The sequence below is a fragment of the Erythrolamprus reginae genome, chromosome 4 (genome assembly GCF_031021105.1).
Source record: "Erythrolamprus reginae isolate rEryReg1 chromosome 4, rEryReg1.hap1, whole genome shotgun sequence".
Classification (NCBI taxonomy): domain Eukaryota; kingdom Metazoa; phylum Chordata; class Lepidosauria; order Squamata; family Dipsadidae; genus Erythrolamprus; species Erythrolamprus reginae.
The window spans coordinates 65,915,410-65,940,389 of NC_091953.1; the positions used below are offsets into that span (position 1 = coordinate 65,915,410).

The 24,980-nt window shown below is 38.8% G+C and overlaps 2 protein-coding genes across 2 annotated transcripts in view; one reads left to right on the top strand and one right to left on the bottom strand.

Annotated features, from left to right (window-relative positions):
* Positions 1-12,484: 12,484 nt before the first annotated feature.
* On the bottom strand, positions 12,485-19,327 carry LOC139167325 (tigger transposable element-derived protein 1-like). Its single transcript, XM_070751790.1, has 2 exons — positions 19,059-19,327; positions 12,485-15,876 (listed from the first exon to the last, which is right to left on the bottom strand). Exons 1-2 carry the CDS (start codon positions 19,093-19,095, stop codon positions 13,985-13,987), a joined length of 1,929 nt encoding a protein of 642 aa, XP_070607891.1. The 5' UTR covers positions 19,096-19,327; the 3' UTR covers positions 12,485-13,984.
* A 209-nt stretch (positions 19,328-19,536) lies between these two features.
* Positions 19,537-24,980, top strand: part of TRAPPC10 (trafficking protein particle complex subunit 10) — a 67,583-nt gene continuing 62,139 nt past the window's right edge. The window contains exon 1 of the mRNA XM_070750510.1: positions 19,537-19,742. Within this exon, the coding sequence (XP_070606611.1) occupies positions 19,619-19,742 (124 nt within the window). The 5' untranslated portion in view covers positions 19,537-19,618. The remainder of the gene's footprint in view (positions 19,743-24,980) is intronic.

Consider the following 24,980-nt stretch of genomic DNA (forward strand, 5'->3'; position numbering starts at 1 on the left):
GATTGCCTGTTTTCATAAAGCTTGAAATGTATTTTTATTTTCATTGGAGTTTGTACAAGAGAATGTGTGATAGCAGCTGAATAGATTGTTAAACTCTACTGTAAGCTAAATGACTTTCTTTTAACCCATTATTTACAGCTGCAATACTGAGTTTTCACACATATCTGTATATACAAACACTTGGTTCTCCTTGTCCCGTTTTCACTTTGAGAAAGGCATTAAACATCATGTGGTCCACATAAATATTTCTGAGACAAAATATGCCATCATGGCTATACCTACTTACAGAAATATGTAGTTTTTTAACTTGTGCTTTGAGACCTAAACTTTATGTTATTCAGAATCTTTTCTGTCAAATCATTGTATTTTTTAAATGCTGTCCAAACTACATGAGGTTTTTAAATTTCCATTGGTTCCATTATTATACTTTATAATATAAAGAATATTTAATGAATAACATTTGTTTAACATCTGCAGTTCTTATATGAATACAGTAATTGATTTCAAGAATGGAAACCAGAATAGTCTATTCATCACATTATCTTAATTACTTTTGTTTTTCCCTTCATTGAAAATTACTAAATACCGTACTCCAAATTTAAAAAATTGACAACTTGTTCTGCCCAGGCTGGTTAATTACCAATAATTAATCTACAATTAAGACTCGGATGCAAAGGCAACCTTATACAATTGTCTTTATCAAGAAACATGCTAAAAAAACAGCAATGAGATCATCGGAATGCCAGACCGACTGCCAATTCAGCCTCACTAAGTTCCATACAAAGCCAGGATTTCAGAATTCAGGAGGATTAGGAACGGCTCTCTGCTACAAGTCTTTCCTCTCCATTGTAGCAATCTTCCACACCCACTTTCCCATAAGCCTCTCTTTTTATACTCCCAGGGATGGCCACATGTACATAGAGATATTCAATGTCTGAATTTACGTCTATAGAGATATTTGTGTCTATCTTTCATTCTTCTAATTCTAGCATCTATAATTGGTCTCAATGTAGCCATTATTCTCTGACTCTGACATTACCATAGCTGGAGGTTCTATAGTCTCTGGTGGTCCCCCAGGTTCTAACTCCCCTTCACTCTCACTCTCAGGTTCAGCTGTCAAAAACACTGGCCTAGCATACCCAGACAGACCTAGCTCATTCTCCTCAAAGTCCGTGATCAGCTGAGCCGGCCATGGGCCACTCACAACGCAACTATGATTGCTTAAAAGAAAATCCTACTGAGTACTCATAGGAATTATTAGAAGAAGATTTCCCAGTGTGGTGCCTTCCCAATATCTGCAATTACAGTCTTATCCCAGCCATAATGGCAATAGGTTGGGCAACTTAGTTTATTTGATTGCAGCTTTGAATCAATGTTTCAAGGTATTTTTATCATTGTTATTGGAAACTTGACAAAAATAAAATATTATTATGTTAAATTAGTTAACACGTTAAGCGAATCTGGCTTCCCTGTTGACTTTGCTTGTTAGAAAGGTGATCATGTGACCTTGGGAGACTGCAAAGGTCATAAATATGAACTGGTTGCCAAGCAGCTGAATTTTCAGTCACATGATCATGGGGATGCTGCAAACATCGTTACTATGAGAAACTGTCATCAATCACATTTTTCAGTGCTGTTGTAACTTTGCATGGTTACTAAGCGAACTGGTCTACCTGTCCTTTAGATTTTTCTTCCAGTCTTGTACTTTCCAGACTAATAATTATACTGTACTTAAGTTGAAAACAATTCCTTCTGCTTAAGAGAGGTTGGATAGGAGACATCACATTTTTTCTCCACCCCCTTCAATATTTTTAAGGAAAGGGGGAAAAAGCATTATGATGCAATAAAGCATGATTACCGGTACTCCAAAGCTAATACAAAATATTCCTCACATGGATCAGAAGAAACTAGAAATGCTGAATATTCACATGGAAGAGTAAAATCTAGAATGGCCTAATTTACAAATATTGAATACTACTGAGGCATAGTACTTTATTATTCCTGTTTGCTTCCATTTTCATCAATTTCCCAAATTCCTTACATGCTTATTGGTTTATCCTTATATGCTTATTTCTAATGTCATCTTTCTGCAATGAAAGAACTGCAAACATTTATGACTAATTCTGCACTGATATTCAATGACTCATAAGTTGTATTTGAAACACTTTAGTCAATAAACCATAATTAACTGAGTTTGCTCAGTGCATTAAAAATAAACAATGGCTAAATAATAAACACACCAAGCAAAAACAAAATGTACCATAGCTTAGAACTTTCCCACACAGCCACATTAATTTCCATTTCCTCAGTTCTTGAATCAGTTTAAATATATGCTAATGTAAATTACGTTCCCCTGATGATGGCCAAGTCCTATTGTGCCTCATTTCTTGACTGGTGATTGCTGCTATCCTTACACTTTTAATACAGGACAAATTAAGGAAATGTAGTCAAATATATTCCCCAGCTCCATTTCTATTGCCACAAGCATCACCTGCTGGCAGGAAAAACAACAACCAGTAACTGACCTTATGGCAGGAGGGAATTAAATAGACAGATGCCTGGGAGGTAGGATTCACAATACCAAAGGGATAAGTTGCCAGGATGGAGGGGCTTAGTCTAGATACCTGTCACCCTGACATTACTGAATGTCAACTGAGCACTATTCTGAGAAAGCGGTTGGAGAGGAAGATCCAGGATTTTTCTGAAACAACACTCCATAACTAAAAGTAACTTTATTATTTTATTATTTATTTATTTTATTTATTTATTTATTGGATTTGTATGCCGCCCCTCTCCGCAGACTCGGGGCGGCTAACAACAGTAATAAAACAGTATATAACAATAATCCAATACTAAAAACAGTTAAAAACCCATTATATAAAAACCAATCATACATACAGACATACCATGCATAACATTTTAAAGGCCTAGGGGGAAGTGTATCTCAGTTCCCCCATGCCTGGCAGCAGAGGTGGGTTTTAAGCAGCTTACGAAAGGCAAGGAGGGTGGGGGCAATTCTAATCTCTGGGGGGAGTTGGTTCCAGAGGGCCGGGGCCACCACAGAGAAGGCTCTTCCCCTGGGTCCCACCAAGCGACATTGTTTGGTGGACGGGACCTGGAGAAGACCCACTCTGTGGGACCTAACTGGTCGCTGGGATTCGTGCAGCAGAAGGTCCCTGAGGTAATTATGGATTGCAGACCCAAATTGCACTGCAAAAAGGAAAATACAATATAAAATACAAAATTCAATGTAACATAAAAATGTAAAAATAATGTAAGTAGCAGGACACAGTGACAGAAAGAAAAGTTAGTAGAGGTTGCAACCAACAAACCTCCCACTTTGCCTTGCCCCATACCTCTAATCCCGATCTAAGCTGAATTCAATATACAGTACATTTGCCCAGATAGAAATGTAAATGTATCTCAACTGCCATTTGCTAAAGGTGCTAGCTGCTGGCCAAGAAATCCAGTTTTAATTTTCTTGCTGATATAATATCTAGAAGCAGTAGTTCTCAACCTTTCTAATACCATGGCCCCTTAACACAGTTCCTCATGTTGTGGTGACTCTCAACCAAGTCTAGTGCCAACTCTCCCAACAGAGCTTTAAGCTGATTGGCAGGTAGGTCAGAGGGATACCCCCACTGTAAACACCTGATTGGTTGGATAATAAATATATGTTCTAAGGCAGAAGAATGGAAGCTTTAGTTCCTCACACCATGGGAAATTTGTCTTTTCCCATGGTCTTGGGCGACCCCTGTGAAATGGTCTTTTGGCCCCCAAAGGGGTCCCAACCCCCCAGGTTGAGAACCACTGCCTAGAGCATTTAAAATGATTTATAGGTAGTCATCACTTTCCAACCGTAATGGAACTTGCCCATCATGTCAGAATATGTGATGGTCATTAATTGGGTCACTCACCTGGCAGGTTCAATTTTATAACTTAGCTCTTTTCCCTGGTACCATGGTAAAGTAGTAGAGCCTATGAAAGGTTGTGGAGTCAAAGAAGGTCCCATAGAAGACCATAGGTTTGCTTAACAATGACAATTATTAAGCAAACCTATAATCTGCTATGGGATCTTCTTTGACTCCACAACCTTTCATAGGCTCTACTACTTTACCATGGTACCAGGGAAAAGAGCTAAGTTTTAATGGTCTTCTGGAAGACTATCAAGGAAGGGGCTGCAGAGTGTCAGTAGGAAGGTGTTCCATAAGGTAGGGATAGCCATGGAGAAGGCACACTTATTAGGCCTCACTAGATAGTAAGGACATTTCAGGAAGGGGCCTGGGGCTTGCCCACCCTATCCAATTTATGTGACAATTACTATGCTTCATAGATAGTCCTCAGTTAAGAAAAATAATTGGGATTGGCATCATTAAACAATGCAATAAGACAGCTACTCTTAGCAATCGCAATCCGGGCACTCCCCGTTGCCATCGTTAAGCAAGGAATGCAGGTTGTTAAGTGAGTCCTGGGCGGCTCACAAGCAGGCTGGCAGACAGATAAGGTGCGACATGCAGTGTGTTACATCAAGTTATTTGCATAGTAGCCACTGTTCATGCAGCGGGAACTATGAACGACTGTCAGTGGCCAGCAGCCTTCAGGGAAACTCTTGTGGCTTATCTGGAGCTTGCTGGCAGTTCTGCTACCACTACTGCTTGTAAAAAAATAAAGTACTGAACTGTTATTGTGGCTCGCGTCAATTGCACGCAAATCTAACACATTGCAAGTATGACAGGGCCAGAGGTAGCTGCTGCCAGGTGGGGGAGGGTGTGAGTGACTTACTGTGAGTTTTCCTATTTACTTTGTAAATTTATTTTGCAAGGAAAATTGTAAACAGTGATCATGACCATGGAGTGCTACAAGTGTAATCTGAGCAAGGCAGTACCAAGGACCCAGATTGAAAATATATGACTATGGGATGCTGGGATGTCTGGAACTTCTAGGACTCTAGGACTGGCTGTAAGTACCACTTGTTCAATGTCATCATAACTTTGAATGGTTGTTGAATGAAACAAGGAGTATTGATATTGAAACAAGTCATTATGTGTAAAAACCAACAAATAAACTAAAAAAAAAGAAACAAGTCATTAAAAACAATAAGTATTGATATTCAGAAGGAAATATTTATTTATGCAATTATTCTCACAACTCTGGAGGGCTAATGAAATACGTATTACAAATCAATATGAACATCCAAAAAGAACAATTAAAATAATCATAACAAGAACAAAATTGTCAAAACAATAAAGCCCAATAAAAACAAAAATTCTCACTCGACAAATAATATTTCTCCAAAGTAAACTTTGGAGAAATCCTACTCTTGCTGATAATGCTTGAAGACGTCATTTAAAATATAGTAAACATCAAGATTCAAGCCAGAACGCAAGAACAATCAGAAATAGAAATTGCAAAATTTTAAATATTATTCAATGTTATGTTTCTGTTATAAATATTTTAATCACTTTTCATATGTGCATGCTTTCTTCTTTATTAGTGGTTTATAGATTAATATAAATTTATGCTTCTATTTTGTATGAAGTATTTTATCATAACCTGATTTATCTTAATTCCTTAATCTGAAAGTTAGCCATCTGGTGAAGGGAGGGGTGTATCTTCATTCTTCATCTGTGAAATGTCCTTCACACAAACTTTATGCCTAGGAAAATCTCTCTCTCCCTCCCTCTCTCTCTCGCACGCACGCGTCAAGAGAAATGATTAATTTAAAGGTACGTGTTCTCTAAATCACACCTAAATCTGAACTACCATGGGATACTGGAAAAATCAGTTTGGGGGTTTATCTGCTATAATCTTTGAAAGGGCATAAAGTAATTAAACTTCATATACTTCCGATATATAATTAATTGGTGCTACCCACTTGAATGTATTCAATCTTCCTACCTGCTGCCTGAAAGCAAAATAGAAAAAAACCCCAGAAAAATGTAATGCATACTAAACTGTGTAAAAAAAAAAAAAGCTCTTAAAGTGCATTTTTCTCACAATAGTGATATGAGAAATAATCTGGTATTCAGTTTTGAGCTAAAGTATTTAAATCCAGGGAGGTATTATTTTCATAGAAAAAAATAAAAGTCTTAAAAGCATAAAAGCCGACTATGAAATAAGTAAACAAATGAATATAAGATTTACATGAATTATCACTTGCATGTTGACCTTGCCATGCTAAAAGTCATGGATTAATTATGACCAAAGATCATGGAATAGATATCCTTCCCCAGGGAAACAAGGAATTGCAAAAGGAAATAAGGAATTGGAGAGAAAGAACAGTATCCCCTGGGTTTGAAAATTTGAGATCAGATGATATGATTAAGGTACCACCATAATTCAGATAGCAAAAGCACCTCATTTAGCATAGAAACATGATTCTAGAATGCTAATTTGCTTCTCCAGGGCTCAACATTTACCCTTATTGACATGGAGAACTGAAAATACTAGAAGCTGGTAGAGAAATACATGTACAGCACAAGTTGCAGAGGTGTGTATGACTGACATTTACATGGTATGATAGATGTTATGTATTGTGCATACAACAGAAAAATACCTTCATTCCCATCAAGGGGATGTGAAAGGGGAGACTGCATGCCTTCCCATTCTACCACTGGCAATCTCTTTGGAGATTTCCAGGGGAACATTACTGACCAGTGTGCAAAGAGAATGCTGGAGTAGACAAGCTTGTGGTCTGAATCAACAAATGAAGCCTTCTTAATAGTCTTCTCTTGACAGCTGCTTCCTGTTATGGATGCACCACACCAGTGAAGGCTTGTTCAATTCACACTGGATCCAAAGAGGAGACTTTGACATTCAGATTCACATGCATCCTTATTCAAAAATAAATAACACAAACACTTACTGCAAAATATATGTGCCGACATTTACAGCCTTCATGATTTTTAAACTTTTTCCCTGCAGTTCAATTAAAATTTTACTCAGCCATCCTTAAACTAGCAAAATGTTATACTAGCATAACATTTCCAGTCCCTAATACTGCTCCCTAGCCTTCCTTTGTTCTGCTTTTCTGCTGGATTATGTCTTGATTTCAGCTGTGTGGACATTGATGAAGCTCTCTGGCTTTGCTTTCCTCTACTTTCTAAACTTCATTAGCTGATGGGAAAACCATCTGACAATCCATAGCTCTTTCAATCAACTGCCAGGCTGTCTTGCTTAGATCAGCTGTCAAAAACTGTTGGACAGTCAATTCATAAGGTGGCTACCGAATAATAACCTAGTAAGCCTAGTAAGCTTATTGGACCTGTGCAGGGCCGCCATCAGGAATTTTGGGGCCCCATACAGCCTAAGTGTCTGCCCCCCCCATCATTTTAAAACTACTGCCCCTAAATCCCGTGCCATGCCACCATGGTCACACACCCTGGGCAAGCCCTCCCCCAGCCCTCTGAGGTCAAACACAGCCCTGATGTGGCCCTCAATGAAATTGAGTTTGACACCCCTGGCCTAGAGGCTAAATCCTATGACCAAGGGCTAAGAGAACGAGTATGTTTAGCTCAACAAATAGAAAACTGAGGGGGAATATAATAGTAGTTTCCCAATCCTTAAAGGGCTGCCACAGAGCAGATGTAGTACAAGAAGCAATGGGCGGAACCTCACCAAGAAGAAATGCAATCTGGAAATAAGGAAAAACTTGGGACTGGTAAATAAATAAATGAATGAATGAATGAATGAATGAATGAATGAATGAATGAATAAATAAATAAACAAACAAACAAACAAACACCTTCTTTTTTATTAAAAGAAATTAATAATTTAAAAAAACCAAAATACATTACTATTAAAACTAAAACAACCAGCAAAACTATTAATAAAAACAAGTGAGGGCTGGGTTTTTTTCTCTGTTGTTATTTAAATGCTTTTACCATATGCTTTAAATCAAGAGTCACTTCTCTCTGTTTCTCTCTCTTTCTTGTCATTCTCTGCCTCAATCATTTTCTCATTTCTCTTTTTTTCTCCCCTTTTTTCTATCATTTCTCTCTCTCTCTTCCTTCCACTCTTCTCTCTCTCTCTCCCAGGGGGCTGGCACACAGTGGCGGGTCAAACCCCCCCCCCCATTTTTCAATTTGGCCGGGCCCCTGACGCCAGTACCAGTAGTACCGGCCTATCGGCAGCCCTCCTGGCTGGTTTCGGTCAGTACGAGATGACACGGAGCTAGGCAGGAGATTGTCAATGCTTCTTTGAGGGAGGGGTCCTTTCCGGCTCCCTGCAAGGAGGAAGTTGTGCGCCCCCACCTCCAAAAGCCTTCCCTGGACCCAGTTGTTCTAAACAACTATCATCCTGTCTCCAACCTTCACTTTATAGGGAAGGATGTTGAGAAGGTGGTGTCGTTCCAGCTCCAATGGTCCTTGGATGAAGCCGATTATCTGGGCCCTCAACAGTCAGGATTCAGGCCTGGCTGCACCACGGAAACTGTTTTGGTCGTGCTGACAGATGATCTCTGGTGGGCCTGGGATAGGGGTCAATCCTCTATCCTGGTGCTTCTTTTTTTAAATTAAATTTTATTTACACACACACACACACACACACACATATATATATGTCGCATGTTTTTTTTTTGCTGAATTTGAAAATTAAGGGAGACTAGGATAGATCTATTTCGGCCTTATTTTGGCCTCATCATATATATATATAGATGTGACGGTCTTGGTATATTCGGGTTTCTTCCCGTGTAGGATCCTACATGGGAAGAAACCCGAATATACCAAGACCGTCATACCTGTACCAGTGAAAATCTAAGAAAACAAATATATATATATATATATACATGTGACACACACACACACACACACACACACACACATATATATATATATATATATATATATATAGTATGTATGTATATATATATATATTATATATATATATATATGTCACATGTTTAAGCTGAATTTGAAAATTAAGGGAGACTAGGATAGATCTATTTCGGCCTTATTTTGGCCTCATCAGCTAGCCATACCCACTGGGACTTGAACCTGCAACCTTTGCCTTGTAAGGCAGAGAATTATCCTCTAGGCTACAGTATCCAATCCCTTCAGCTCTGTACCAGGGAAGGGTTACATTTTGTGTCGAATCACCCTGGTATATTGAAGGAACACCACAGCTCCTTTTTTGCCTCTCGGCCCAACCCAGGGCCATTTCCAAGGCAGTTAATTTTTTTTTTTTTATTGATAGCCGACAATTCTATCTGTATGTGTCACATGTTTAAGCTGAATTTGAAAATTAAGGGAGACTAGGATAGATCTATTTCGGCCTTATTTTGGCCTCATCAGCTAGCCATACCCACTGGGACTTGAACCTGTATATATATATATATACAACAAACAATACAAACATATACATTTAAAAATTACAAAGAATTAAAAAAAAGAAAGAATAAAAAGCGGGCGAGTGTGCGGCAAGTCTGTATAATGATACTATGTACATTTTCTATTGCCTATTTTAAATAATAATTAATAATTACTGATTGAAAAGGAAAAAAAGAAGAGTAATAATCTTAATTGGTATAAACATCTTAATTTTCCAAATTTCCATTATACATTATCACCAGGTAATTTTTCTTTATACTTTAATACTTTAGTATGCTGTGATGTGTGGCCTTTTCTCTAGCCAGCGATAGAATAAATCCCAACAGTTATAAAATATAGATTCTTCTTTGTTTTTGAGTTTTAATGTTAGTTTGTCCATCTCTGCACAATATATAATTTTCTCTGCCCCTCCTGTGGTGTTTCTTCATTTTTCCACATTTGTGCGTATGCTATTCTGGCTGCAGTCTATTTATTTATTTATTTATTTATTTATTCGGTTTTTTTAATGCTGCCCTTCTCCTTAGACTCAGGGTGGATTACAACATTTTAGCAATAGCACTTTTTTAACAGAGCTAGGCTATTGCCCCCACAATCCGGGTCCTCATTTTACCCACCTTGGAAGGATGGAAGGCTGAAAGTTGTTAAATGGATGACCAAATATAACTGGCTTTTATCCAGATGTTGACGAAAAATTCCTAGAAGGAAGCACTCTGTAGTTTTTTCTAGTTTAATTCCCAAAATTTCCTCAAGCCAATATCTATTTTCCCCCAATAGGTTTTGATCTTTTCACACTCCCACCATAAGTGATAGTACGTACCATATTCTTTTTTACATTTTCAACAATTAGAGGACTGTTTTTTTTCTATCTTGACTAAATTGGCGGGTGACATGTGCCATCTATAAAACATTTTTATCCAGTTCTCTTTGTAAGTTGTGGCTAATGTCAATTTATAGTTCCTGTCCCATATTGATTGCCATTCCTCTGATTTTATCTCTTCTTTAAAGTTTTGGTTCCATTTTTCTTTATTTACTTTTATTTTTACCGTTTCTAATTTTGGGGTTAGTAGGTAGCAATAAAATTTCTTAATTAATTTTCATGTGTCCCTGATAGTATTTTGTTCAATATCTTTTCTTTTTCAATTCCTCGATCTTTCTTTTCTTTGACATATCTTGTTTTGATCTGGAGGTATTCCCACCATTCTAATTTTATGCCTTCATTCTCTAATTCTATTCTCATTTTTATATTTCCATTTTCTTTTACGATATTTTTGTATCTTATTATTTTATCCTGGTGCTTCTTGACCTCTCAGCGGCTTTTGATACCATCAATCATGGTATCCTTCTGTGCCAGCTGGAGGGTTAGGAGTGGGAGGCACTATCCTACAATGGCTCACCTCCTACCTCTCTGGTCGGTCACAGTTGGTGTTAGCAGGGGGTAAGTGGGCGACTCCTAGATCCCTCCCTTGTGGAGTTCCTCAGAGGTCGGTCCTCTCACCCCTGCTGTTTAATGAAACCACTGGGTGAGATCATCCAAGGGCACAGGATAAGTTACCATCAGTATGGTGATGACACTCAGCTACACATCTCCACCCTGTGTCCACTCAGTGAAGCAGTAAAAGTAAGGTGCCGGTGTCTGGAGGCTATTAGGATTTAGATAGGTGCCAACAGGCTCAGACTCAACCCCGACAAGATGGAGTAGATGTGGGTTTTGCCTCCTAAGGACAATCCCATCTGTCTGTCCATCTCTCTAGGGGAGGAATTTTTGCTCCCCTAGAGAGGGCCTGGAACTCCAGAGTCCTCTTCAATCCACAGCTGACCTTAGACTATAATCTTTCGGCTGTGGTGAGGGGGGTGTTCTCCCAGATTTGCCTGGTGCGCCAGTTGTGGCCCTATCTGGACAGGGAGTCCCTAATCACAGTCACTCATGCACATATCACCTCAAGGTTCGACTACTGCAATGCTCTCTACATGGGGCTACCTTTGAAGAGTGTTCAGAAGCTACAGATCGTGCAGAATGCGGCCGTGAGTGGTCATGGACCTTCCCAGGTATGCCCGTGTCTCTCCAGCACTCCGTGGGCTGCATTGACTGTCGATTGGCTTCTGAATGCAATTCAGTGTTGGTCATGACCTATAAAACACTACATGGCATCAGACCAGTTTACTTATGGGACTGCCTGCTGCTGCATGAGTCCCAGTGACCAGTTAGGTCCCACAGAGTTGGTCTTCTCCAAATCCTGTCAACTAGACAATGTCGCTTGGCGGGGCCTAAGGGAAAAGCGTTTTCTATGGAGGCTCCGGCCCTCTGGAATCAGCCCCCCCCCCCGAGATTCATACCACCCCCACCCTCCTTGCCTTCTGCAAGAGTCTGAAGACTCACTTGTGCCAACAGGCCTAGGGACATTAAACATCAGCCCCTGCCAATGAATTAATGTGTCTTATTTGATAGAATTGAGAGGGAAAGCAGGCAATTCCGATGTACTGCCACACTGGCAGCAGAGAGAGACACAGGGGGGAGGGCAGGTGATCCTACTGTGCCACACGGTCTTCTGCTCTGTTGCAACTGTGGGAAAGCTGAGAGACGGTGGGATAGATTGACACCCAATTTAATGGAGGCAGGTACGTGGTGGACTGGCAGCAGGCAGAGGCAATGGGGAGGTATAGCAGACTATCTCAACATGCATTGGAATCACCTGCCTCCCCCACTTCTGCCTTGTTCCAGTGCCATCGCACGTCGGGCTTATTTAGGGGGGTAGGGCTTATATTAGGAGCATGCTAAAAACCAGACTAGGGCTTATTTCCTGATTGGGTCTTACTTTCAGGGAAACATGGTATGATTGGTCTTACCATCTTCCTTTCCACATAATCTGCTTTTCTTTTTCTTATCTATAGTCACTGTGATACATACAACACAAAGTGCTCGAGTACTTTGCTCCATTCAAATAGGCTGAGCAACTGATTACAAGATTGAAGACACTTAAGATACCAATTAAAGTTTCTGCTTAACAGATCGCTAACATCCAACGATGTATTTTAAGTTCTAGTGAATACTAGTAAATACGCCCATGACATTTTCACTTTATTATAAGAATATGCTAAATCATACAACAAAATAAAAGCATCTGCCCTTGGGACAGTGGACTAAAGAACAGTAGATGCCATTTCTTTGTATCAGTTTCAATTTATTTTATGGAAACTTGTGACTCTTAAGAAAAAGCAGAGGATATCAATACTTTTGGCCACATCTGTATATAATGAGATTTTAGTAAATGATTCTAGATCTTCCTAGAATGGAAAAATAGCAATACTGGGAGCAGTTCCATCTGAAGAAATGGCTGTCCGCATCTGCATAAGTATTTTCTAATTTAGATTTTGTGAAAGGATTTATGTGTGATTGAATCACATCAATTAATGTATCACATGTAGGATTTTTAATATTTTTCACTTCCTCTCCTTGTCAAGCACAATATAAGTGCAACATAATGAAAAGTTTAGCTGCAGTTTTTCAGTTTATTTGTTTAAGTCTTCTTCCAGGACTGATACAACACACTAAAATCTGAAAATCTAAAAAAAAAAAAAAGACAACACAACAATTTAAGAAGTGCAAGAAATCCTATGTATTTTACAAAATAAAAGCTCTTCCTCACAACCATGTTAATGTGCATTCTACCCTTCCTTAAGACAGCAGAAAAGTAGGCTAATACAAATTCAGTTGGTTTTACCATGTACTGCTAGAGGAACAAGAGTAACTTGTTCAGCTGTTGTGATTTTAATGTAGGGAATTAAAGGAAAGTGATTGGTGGGTTCCTCTGACTTGGTTTCTACTCATGAAGTATCATGGCTGAGAGGGAAAAAATACCAATTGCTTTCCTTAAATGTGGAGAAAAAGGTTGTGGTGAAAATAGGTTCTCATTCGATAAGATAGGATTGGGTGGCATAGAAGTTGAATTAATAAATAGGATTTAGCCACCTTTCAAATTGCCCAAGTAATGGGCCACAAGTGCAAAAATACTTTGCAGCTGATATTAGTGATAACCACTAATTTTGGGTCTAACATGATTTCAAGACATTGATGCAAAAATAAAACTGTTGTGCATTTTATATGCCTTCAAATCCTATAATATTCTGCCTAAATTTTTGGATCTTAATCATTCACTTATAAAGCCATTTTCTTTTTTTAAATAAAGTCTTAACTAAAAACTTGCTTTTTAGTCCTTTATATAGATTACTTTATTTAAAATTTAAAATTTAACATTTTAGTCCTCCTTTAGTGACTATAATTAGGAGATTTAGGACTGTCAACTTGGTTGCTAAGTAGAAAATTATGTGACTGCAACTGGGTTTATGATCTTGCAGTATTTCCCCATCATTAAGTGGAGTAAAGCAGTCACTAAGTGAATAATCATATGCCTGGAACGTATTATTTACTTTGACTTTCCAAACTCAATTTATCTTTCAAGAACTGAACATTTTTAACAAAATGATTACAAAATCTGACTTTACAATTACAATATATTAAGCATCACTATCGGTCTTTCAAAATTACAGTCTTTTCTCCTGTTTTTGGAAAAGTTGGATACATTGGGATAGCTGGCTGATGGTTGAGGATTGTCTTAATCTTCTATTCGTCTGGATGGGAAGAGGGATGAGGAACGAACCCACTAATTTTGGTATGCACACAATTTTTTCTTTTTTTCTTCATATATTTCATGATAACACTTTAAGATTTCATGCATATCCTGATACACTTTTCCAAAACGTTCTACATTTGGATCCATACTTTGCAATTTTGATAAACTTTGGTTAATTCCCAGGAAAATATCAGTCAATGCTTTCACATTGAACTTTTGGGGCTGAATTTCTACATTTTTCCCCTTCTCCTCTGGTTGTTCTTCTGGTTCCTCCTCCTCTTCTTCTTCCTCCTCTTTTGGTTTCTCCCCCTGTGGTTCCTCTTCTTCTTCTGGTTCCTCCTCCTCTTCTGGTTCCTCCTTCGGTTCTTCCTCTGGTTCCTCCTCCTCCTCTTCTTGCTCTTCTTCTTGCTCTTCTTCTTCTTCTTCTTCCTCCTCCTCTTCTTCTTCTTCTTCTTTGACCCTTCGTGCTTCCAATTCTACTTTCAGTTCAATTAAATCCTCATTGGAAAGTTCTCCCTCAGTGTAGGCTATCAAACTCTTCACATCTTCAGCATTGACTTCTAAATCAAGGGATTTCATCAGTGTCAAAATTTCCTTATTTATTTCATCCAAATCTTTGTTATGGTCAAATCCCTGAAAATTATTTACCAGGACAGGAAAACATTTTAAACACTTTTTCCAAATCCCTTGCACGCATTTCACAGTGACATCCTGCCATGCTGCTGCAATGTTTTTGATGCAATGGAGGATATTATAATTTTTCCAAAACTCACGCAATGTCACCCTCTTATTCTCCTCCATCACACTGATGACTCTGCCAAACACTGCACGCAAATAGTAGGCTTTAAATATTGTGATAGCTCCCTGGTCCATAGGCTGTAAAAGAAGGGTGGTGTTTTTGGGTAGATAAACCACTTTTACATCTGGATAGATATTATGAAGATGTGGGGGATGTACAGGTCTGTTGTCAAGGAGCAGGAGAATTTTAAAAGGAATCTTTTTTTGCAAACAATATTCCTTTACTTCAGGTACAAAACAATTCATATACCAATCTTCAAAAAGGACTTGCGTCATCCAAGCCTTCTGATTGGATCGGTAATAAATGGGCAGGGCGCGCTTGCAAATGTTTTTCAATGCACGATGGTTCCCCGATTTGTGGACCAGAAATGGCTTCAGCTTGAATCCGGAGACGTTTCCACCCAAGAGCAAGGTTACTCTCTCCTTAAATGTTTTATATCCAGGCATTGTTTTGGCCTCTTTGTGAATATAGGTCTGCTCTGGCATTTTTTTCCAGAATAACCAGGTTTCCTCCACATTGAATATCTGTTCAGGCAAATAGCTCCCCTTTGCAATAATATCATCTAGTTCATCCAGAAAACATTTGACGGTTTCATCAACGCTTGCTCCTTTACGTGCCTTGCGTGTGCTGTGGTAGTTAAATCTTCGCTGAAACCGCATAAACCAGCCACGGCTGGCATTGAACACTTCGGTGCATTCCTGGCCTGCTCTATCCTTCAGTGTTGTGAAAATGCTACGCGCCTTGGCCTGAATGAGAGAAAGGCTAATCGGATTCCTCTTTTGGATTTGATCTTCAATCCAAAGTAGTAGTAGTTTTTCTGTTTCATGGATGAGGCCTGTTCGGTGTCTTGTTATAATGGCATCTGTTCCTGATGCTCCTTTAATAGCCTTTTTGATCCTTTCCTTATCCTTCAGAATAGTGGAGATGGTGGAATGAGCCAGCCCTTCTTCCTGTGCTATAATGTTCACCTTCTTCCCTTCGTCATACGCTTTGATGATCTTCATTTTCAAATCAAGGTTGATGGTTTTCCTTCGCTTCTTCCTTCCTTCCTTAATTGAAGTGGAGCTCTTTCGCTTTCCTTTTGAAGACATTGCCAGCCAAAATAAGAGCCAGTTGCAAAATACTGTAGATAGACAGAGACAGAAGGGTTCAGAAGGATTTATCTTCAATATTAGGATGGGGGGTGGGTAGGGGTGGCAGTACTGCTAGCAGAAATGTATTTTAAATTAATTTATTTACTATTTTATATATTTGTTTGTACACCCATTTTGTTCTTAATTGATACACTTGATACATTTTTTTAGTGTATAGTACCTGAAAGATTGAATCTGATTCTTGGTAATTGGCAAGAGTGGACTGTGAACGTTGACTGCATGTAATCCATTTGTGAAGAAAAGCCAAAGATTCATAGGAAATGTTAAAAATAGTTTGCAAAGTTCAGGAGTTTAGAGAATAGACAGAATAGACTCCTATAGCAATCTTACTTCACAAGTACCTCATTCTCAGGTTGGTCTCTGTCATCTGCATAATCCAGTCATTTTCTCTTTCAACACACACAAATCCTTGTCACATATGGAGACAAGAATATACGCTGAGTAGTCCTTGGTTAATGACCACAGTAGAGATCAGAGTCTTGGTCACTGAGCAAAGTGGTATTAAGCAACAACCAAATGACTGTTACACTTAATGACTGCAATCCCAGTATTCCCACTGTGGTCATTTAAATGATCTCATGAATCCTTAAGCAAATAGAGTTTCTCTCGCAGGTTGTGGAGAGATTTTGGGCTCCATGCATGCCTCAGTTTCAGTCGCAGAAGTTCAAGCAGACATGGAGCTTCTCTCCTTTGCTTATCTGGGGCTCTCTATGAAGGCGGGGGGGGGGGGGAGGAATTTTGGGCTCCATGCATGCTTGGATTTCAGCTGCCAAGACTCAAGCAAGGCATTCAGCCCCCAGAGACAAGAGGGAGTCATCTAGGGAGGCGGCAAAAATTTGCAACCTTTCCTGCTTCCCCGTTGACAATCTGCACAAACTGGCAGGGAAGATTGCAAGTGGCAATCATGTGAACACAAGGTACTTGGCAACCAGTCATAAGGGTTAAGAGAACTACTCTGTGTAGTCCCCTTTCAGCAGAGTTGGAAAAAGGAAAGTTACATTGGAAAGAGAAGAGGAAAGGGGAAAGAAAAGTAGACTGAGATGAGACAACTGAAGAAAAGGAAAAAAGCCTGCTCAATTTTTTTCTGAATTCAACTTTGAAGAAAGCAGGATTTTAAAAAAAACTTTACTGCAGTAATCAAACATGAAAAACTTTATTAATCCAACATGTATTGCCTTCATAGAGCTAAAAAATTGGATAACTTGGATAATAATTAATAATTGGATAATGAGCCAGGGTGGCGCAGCAGGGAGTGCTGTACTACAGGCCACTGAAGCGGACTGTAAATCTGTAGATCAGCGGTTCAAATCTCATCATCGGCTCAAGGTTGACTCAGCCTTCCATTCTTCCTAGGTGGGTAAAATGAGGACCCGGATTGTGGGGGCAATATGTTGGCTCTGTTAAAAAGTGCTATTGCTAACATGTTGTAAGCTGCCCTGAGTCTAAGGAGAATAAATAAATATAAATAAATAAGTATAAATAAGTATAAATAAATAAATAAATAACTTATCTGCACTGTAGGTAGAAAACTACCTGAACCCATGCAAACATATAGGCAGCTATCACTGAATACTGCATAAAAGTAGCAAGCTTACCGACTGCCTCACAATTATAGTGGAGTAACTTTCACATTATGATTTTCTATTTAGTTACCATGTTGCTTTAATTAGCAACCAAAGAGGAAATAAGATAAGCCCAATCACGTGATTGTCCACTTAGTGAGACTGTTACTGGTCTCAAGTGTGGTCATTAAGTGAGAATAGCAATGTATAAGCACAATCAGCCAAATACATGGGATTTTTAAAAAATAACTTAGATCAATCTCCAAACAAAGGTTATAATGTTTTTCTTGATTGCGGTGCCATTGTGATTCGGCTATAAATTATATGTATGGTTTTATTGTGGGGTTTAAATTGTTTTTAAATGTTTCCTCTTTTTAGATGTTTTAATATTAATCCTATATGTCTTGTTCTTTTTGGTTATGAACCGCCCAGAGTCTTTAGGGAGTTGGGCGGCATACAAATTGAACTAACTTAATAAATAAATATCTCTTATCTTTAAAATACTTCTGTTTGTATTTAGAACTATAGTACAGATAGTACCCAACATTTAATCATCATTCAAAATTACAGTAGCACTGAACAAAGTGACTTATGGCGATTTTTTATACTTACCACTGTTGCAGTATCCCCATGGTTGGTTATAGCAGTGTTTCCCAACCTTGTCAACTTGAAGAGATCTGGACTTCAACTCCCAGAATTCCCCAGACAGCGAATGTTGGCTGGGGAATTCTGGGAGTTGAAGTCCACATCTCTTCAAGTTGCCAAGGTTGGGAAACACTGGGTTATAGGGTCAAAATTTAGACGCTTAGCAGCGGACTCATATTTATGACAGCTGCATTATCTTAGGGTCCCATAACCTTTTGTGACTTTCCAACAAACAAAGTCAATGGGGAACCCAGATTCACTTAACAACCACATCACTAAGTTAACAGGTGGCATTTCACTCTCAACAACGGTGGCAAGAAAGGTTTTAAAATGGGACAAAATCCACTTAACATATGTCCCACTTAGCGACATAAGTTTGAGGCTCAATTGTGACTGTAAGTTCAAGACTACCTGTACATAATAATATAGTACTGTATTAGCTCTGCTTATCACAAGTAAAAATACACTGCTCAAAAAAATAAAGGGAACACTCAAATAACACATCCTAGATCTGAATGAATGAAATATTATCATCGAATACTTTGTTCTGAACAAAGTTGAATGTGCACAACAGCATGTGAAATTGATTGTCAACCAGTGTTGCTTCCTAAGTGGACAGTTTGATTTCACAGAAGTTTGATTTACTTGGAGTTATATTGTGTTGTTCAAGTGCTCCCTTTATTTTTTTGAGCAGTATACATTCCAGTTGTGAAGTTTACAAATAGCGATCACATGTCTGAAGGATGCCCCGACCATTGCACATGTGTGCCTTGAATCACTATTTGTTTTAGGAATACAATAATTGTGAGGCAGTTGGTAAGCAAGGCCTACCTGGATATTGTCTAGAATGATACAACAGGTATTACAGGACTGCTGCAAATAAATAAAAATATTCACGGCTTTAAAATGTGACTTATTGGTAAGATGTATTTATTCTACTTAACTGCAAGTGCAACGATACTGTGCCGGGGTGTATCTCATGTTATGCCCCTATTTGCTAAGATCAAATCAAGAAGGCGCCTGCAATCAACTCCTCGGGAGGGGGGGGGAGCCATTATGTAGAAATAAATAATGCAAGCTCATATTCCTTTCCCAGAAAAAAAACATCTCTAGCCTTGCTCGGCTCGCCCCCTTGCAAACAAGTCTTTCTACGGAACGCCAGGCATCTCCCACCCGCCCTTACCTGCTCTTCTCCCTGCCCTTCCTTTCCACTGCACACTCCCCTTTAAAAACAATGTAGTGTCGGAGGTCACACCGGATTCCAACCCTCCCCTTTAACATCCGCTTCTCCCTTTGCCGGAAGGAGTAATGCTCGTCGGCGGTACAGGAAGCGGATGAAGCTGAAACGCTTCTCGAGCCCGGAGACCAGCCGCGCGAGGGCGGCGCGGGGGGGCCGGCCGGGGTCGGAGGGGAGGGGTTCAGGAGGGTCTCTTCGCGGGAGGCGCGGCGGGGCGGCTTCATGGCTCGGAGCGGCAGGATCCGGGGCTGATCGCCCTGCCTGCCCATGGAACTCGCGCCGGCGGCGGTAGCAGTCACAGCGGCCACTCGAGGGGTGCCGGGCGAAGACAGGGCAACGGGGGAGACGCCGCCGGTTGTCTACACGATGGAGAACAAGCCCATCGTGACCTGTGAGTGAGCCGGCAGGGAGGCGGGCGGCCGCGGGGGCGTGGGGGCGGGCGAGTCTGCGGCCGGGTCGTTCCATGCATCCTCCGCCCAGGGTCGCCGGCGAGGGGCGGGAAGCTTTGGCGTCGGGAAAGGCGGATTTTTAAATATATATATATATATATATATTTGCACGCGGGGGGGGGAGGAGGCGTTCCTATGTCGGGTGTCGCTGCCTGGAGGTTTGGCTACGGGCACCCTGCGAGGTGTCGGCTCACCCTTGTGGGGTTGACCGGAAAGCCGAGGTTGACTTCAGCTTATACCGCCGAGACTCGGTCCACGGGGGAATGGGAGGGGGATCCTTGCCGAGGCTCTTTCTCTTCGGTGCCTGTTCCAGTAATTCTGCACGGGGGGCAGTTCTTGGGGGGGGGGAGAGGTCTGTTAGCACCGAGGGTGGTTGGCTGTCAAACGATTCCACACGTGTCTCTTTCACAGAAGGGAAGGGACCGCTAGAAGGATGGATCTGTACATTACGCTGGCTGCCTCCTTTGGTTCACATGAATCCCACACCCATAGACGTGTGCTGAATATCCCAGTGTCACTTTCCAACTCAAAACAAACCTGGGAAAAGTGGAAAGCGAGTTGCTCAAGGAACTGTAGAAATCTGAGTTTGGGCAACTCGGATGGAAAACGGAGAATTCACACTGGCCTCAGATCTCTCACTTGTATGACCTATACCAGTGTTTCCCAACCTTGGCAACTTGAAGAAATTTGTAGAAATTTTGGAATTCTGGCAGTTGAAGTCCAAATTTCTTCAAGTTGTCAAGATTGGGAAACACTGACCTATACAACTACAGGAAATTCGCATTATCAAGCCTTTTGCTATGTGCTGGCTATTAGCAGAGTTGTTTATTCGCCTATGAAAGTGAGGTTATCCTAATTGGCCTACTGTCATTTGAAGGACTGTGTTATAACTATTATTATGGGAGAAGATGAAAATGTTAACAGCCTTTTTCACTTTTAACTGGTGGCAATTTTAAAGAGAAGAAGAACATAAGGAATGTAGATCTATTTTGAAGCAGGATAAATAATCCTCAATTTTGAAATTAATATACTGTAATATGAATGAGAAAGCTTAAGTCAAGTTATAGCTTTTATTTATTTATTTATTTATTTATTTATATTTATCAAGCATGTATAGGATAGTAATAGTGAGTACAAAGTAAGTACAAAGTACAAAGTAAGAATAAAAGTAGACAATAGGACAGTAGGACAAGGAGGGTAGGCACAGTGGTGCGCTTATGCACGCCCCTTACAGACCTCTTAGAAATGGGGAAACGTCAACTTGTCCCATCATGTATATTTTTATAATATATATAACAATACAGATTGTCCCATCATGCATATTTCTTTGAAATGAACAAAGAAGAAATAATCTGAATTGTTGCAGCAATGGAGTAGAAATATATTTCTATCAAGTTTTCATTCATGCAGAATATTTAGTCTTAGAATTTTAATCTTGATAACGTTGATAACGGTAAATTAGTTTGTGATATGTGTGATGAACAATAACAGCTTGCCTAATGCTGATTAGCAAATGGTTGGAGGAAACATTTTTTGATCACTAGTTTAGAATATTTCTAAACTTACGTTTATTGACTTCTTAGTAACAACTCTACTTGACGAACACTGATTGTTTGCATTTGATTATGTTTGTTTCTATCAGAGATTAGTCTGCATTTTTTCAATATATTTATAGTTTTAGCTTCATTCTGTTTAATAAAAGAGTGTGTTATGTATTGCCAATATAAACACTAAAAGTTATAAATGAAATTGAATTTTATTGTTAATTGAATGTTAAGCCTTAAAACTTCGCATGTGAAAGTTACACATTGAAAGTCACCCCAAGTCTTCCCCCCAAGTTCCAGCACTGAGAGTCCAATCAATATCCTGCCTGATGTTATGTGAAAGCTCCTCTGTAGGTAATTCTCACATCTGGAATCTCAGGATGGTTTGGAATCTCAGGACAGTTGGTCTTGAGGAAGTATAAACAACTCCGCTCATCAGCACCATAATTCATGAGTGCAAAATTCCCTTCCAGTTCTCATAGGACTAATTCACACCCGCTTGCTTTAAATGCCCAAGCCAACCCAAATGCCCAGGCCTGCTCCCCACTTTTGTGGCAGCCAAGAGCAAGCAAACTTCCCCAAACCATACTTGAAATTGCTGAAGTTTGTCCACACTCATTACATAGTTTATTGAAATTATTATGCATATTATAGGAGAATAACTATGCTAGACTACAATAGCAAAAATGTAGGAATGTGATAACACCTTTTGCAATTAAATTACCATTTTTACAGTTTTGTTTATTTATTTATATCCAACTTTTATTATTTTTAATAATTATTTTTTATAAATAACAAAGGGGCAAACATATGTAATACTCCTTCCTCCTCCTGTTTTTCCCACAACAACCCTGTGAAGTGGGTTAGTCTGAGACGGAATGGCTTTCGAAATGCTAAATAGGTTCTAGTTCATGTATAAATACATCGTAAACACAATAATAATAATAGAGATTAATTTTTATCAGTGGTACGAGCAAATATTATTATTATACTAGTTAAAATCAGAAAAGGAAGAAACCATCAATGTATGTTATATATTAATCAAATGTAAACAGATTTCTAAATCAGAAAGTAATAATTTATGCCACAAGAAAAATAAGCTTTTTAGAAAAAGACTATCACATTTTCTTGAATTCAGGCTTAACTATTAGGAATATTGCTATTTTTCAAATTTCTGAAAACAATTCTCTAAGTAGCAATCATAACTGCTCACAAATAGTGTAATTCCAAACTGTCAACATACCATTAACATCTTTGACACTAAAATACATTACATTAAATATTATTCCAGAAAGATGTTAGTGACCAAATCATTTGTGCCAATGCAAATTTCTTACATCTCCAGCAGAGAAAATAATGATGCTCGATATTTGAATACTTAATATGTAAACCATAAATGTCCTTAATGCTGACTTTTAAAAATATTCCTTTGTTTTAGATATGAAAGTTTAATTTCAGTCATCAACTCCATCAAATATGTTGACACCCAGGGTTTAAAACATATTTGAGTTAATTGGCATTGTTGTGAATCAAAACAAAAATCTGTTTGAAATTCAGAAAGAAATGTTGCAAAGTAATTTATTTAAAATATATATTCCAAATTCTACCCACAAATTGCAACGGAAGATTTTGCTCCATATTTTAGAGGAGTTTCCCCCCCATAAAGTTAAGTATTAATGAATCTCAACATCCTAGACTATGAGCCCAAACTTGTTTGGTGGCTTGCAACCATGGGAATTTATATAGCCATTCATCACACATAACACGTGACCTGGGTGGTATACAACTTATTTGTTAAGACGTTTAGTTGTATATTATTTAAACTTCCTTTTAGTATAGTTTTTAATTTAATTTAATTAAACCAGTAATACATATTCACAATTAAAGAGAGATAAATTGAAGTTACTGAAGATAGAGTTCTCAAAGTCGTCAAAGAAAATGAAATATAATTGTTATGTCTGTACCAGTACTACTGAATTCCCATGAGCTCTTAAAATACTGTAGTAGATTCTCTGTTGCCTGGAAGGAAGCTTACTTTGACTATGCCAAATTCTGGGAATTTTCTGTTGGGAAACTTGAGGGCCCCATTGATGTACCCGGCAAACAGAAAAAGGAAAAGAATTGCAACTTTTTAAAAAAGCATTTGCAGGAATATACGGTAAATTTTATAATCAAAGATAGCATGTATGGAAATCAATGAATTGGATTTTGAGGCATTGCAGTTAGTTAGCCATTGTGACTTATTCCATTCTTGGTTATTGTATACCAGTGTTTGCTATCTCAACTTATAATAGTGTTTTCATCCAATCCATCCAATTTATCTTTTTAAACTTTGTTAACTATACAATAGTAATTTTCTAGTCCATCATCTGCTTGCTGCAAGTGTCTGAAATATGTAAGTTTTTGCTTGCTGATCATTGTCTCAAGGAAACATTGGCTTATTTTTTTCTAGGATTGAATGCTTAGTCCATAGTACTCTGGATAACCACCTTCAACTACTTAATTTGAAGACATTTATCTTTTTTTCTTCTCTCTTTCTCAGTGTTTATTGTCATTCATTACCTCAAAAAAGATCTTTAACTAGTTTGATATTTGTCCTAAAATGTATTTATCAGTCACAATTTTACCAAAGTTTGCTATTTCCAGTTTCTTGGGATTAATCTGTTTTGCCAGTACACTCACTCCTTTAATTACTCTTGAACTAGAAAATAAAATAAACCAAACCAAAACTTCAGTTTTCTGCTACCACCAATAAATTCAATCCTAGAAAAAAATAAGCCAATTGATTCATTTTGTTTTGATATTTTACATTAACTCAGATTTTTCACTTTTTATTTTTCACTTTTATAATTAGGTCTCCCAAATATTTTTGCCTTTAGCAAACAGAATATCATAATCTACATAACTCAGATTGAGAGTATTTCTGCCAGTTTTAATCTCATGGCATATTTTTCAATTCTGCCATTTTTAAATATATATCCTGCATGAGATGTAGATACTGTATTAGTCCTTGTTTTATTTCATTTCCTATTCTGGCCCATACAGTTTTTTCAGATACATTTCTTACATTAGCTTCTAATTCATGATAAAGGTTTTTAAGAAGAATAAATTATTCTGGAATATCCATTAGCTTTAATATTCAGCTTTTGGTTTGCATGCTAAAAGGATATGTATGTGTGTGCTAGCATGGACTCACATGGCCACACCCATTCCCCCCCATGCATGTACATCCCACCTGCGTTGCTCTTGTGCATGCACACAATTGCCCCACATCCCTGCACATGCGCACAGGCCTCACTGAAGCCTGGGACAATAAAAAAACACCCAACGGTCAAATTGGAACTTCAGAAAATGAACTTCTGGTTTCCCGTTGTGCTGTTTTTCAGTCTGTGGAGCCTTCAAGGAAGCTTCCCTGAAACCTCTGGAGGGCGAAACAGTCTTGCCCAAGGCCGAAAATCAGTTGGGTAGTGCGTGCATGCAGGCTGGAACTGACATACGGCAATGCCTTGCGCGCCCTCCGATATGGCTCCACATGCCATCTGTGGCAGACGTGCCATAGGTTTGCCATCATGGATCTATATCAAGATCTTGCTGTAGTCAGTAAAACAAACTACTTCTTTACAAAATCGCTCCAAT

Excerpts from the sequence above, each read along its gene's own strand:
- LOC139167325 (XM_070751790.1), bottom strand. The coding sequence starts at position 19,095 with ATGAGATACACCCCGGCACAGTATCGTTGCACTTGCA. Across the intron at positions 15,877-19,058 it reads ACAGTATCGTTGCACTTGCA|TATTTTGCAACTGGCTCTTA; the intron begins GTTAAGTAGAAT and ends GTCTATCTACAG.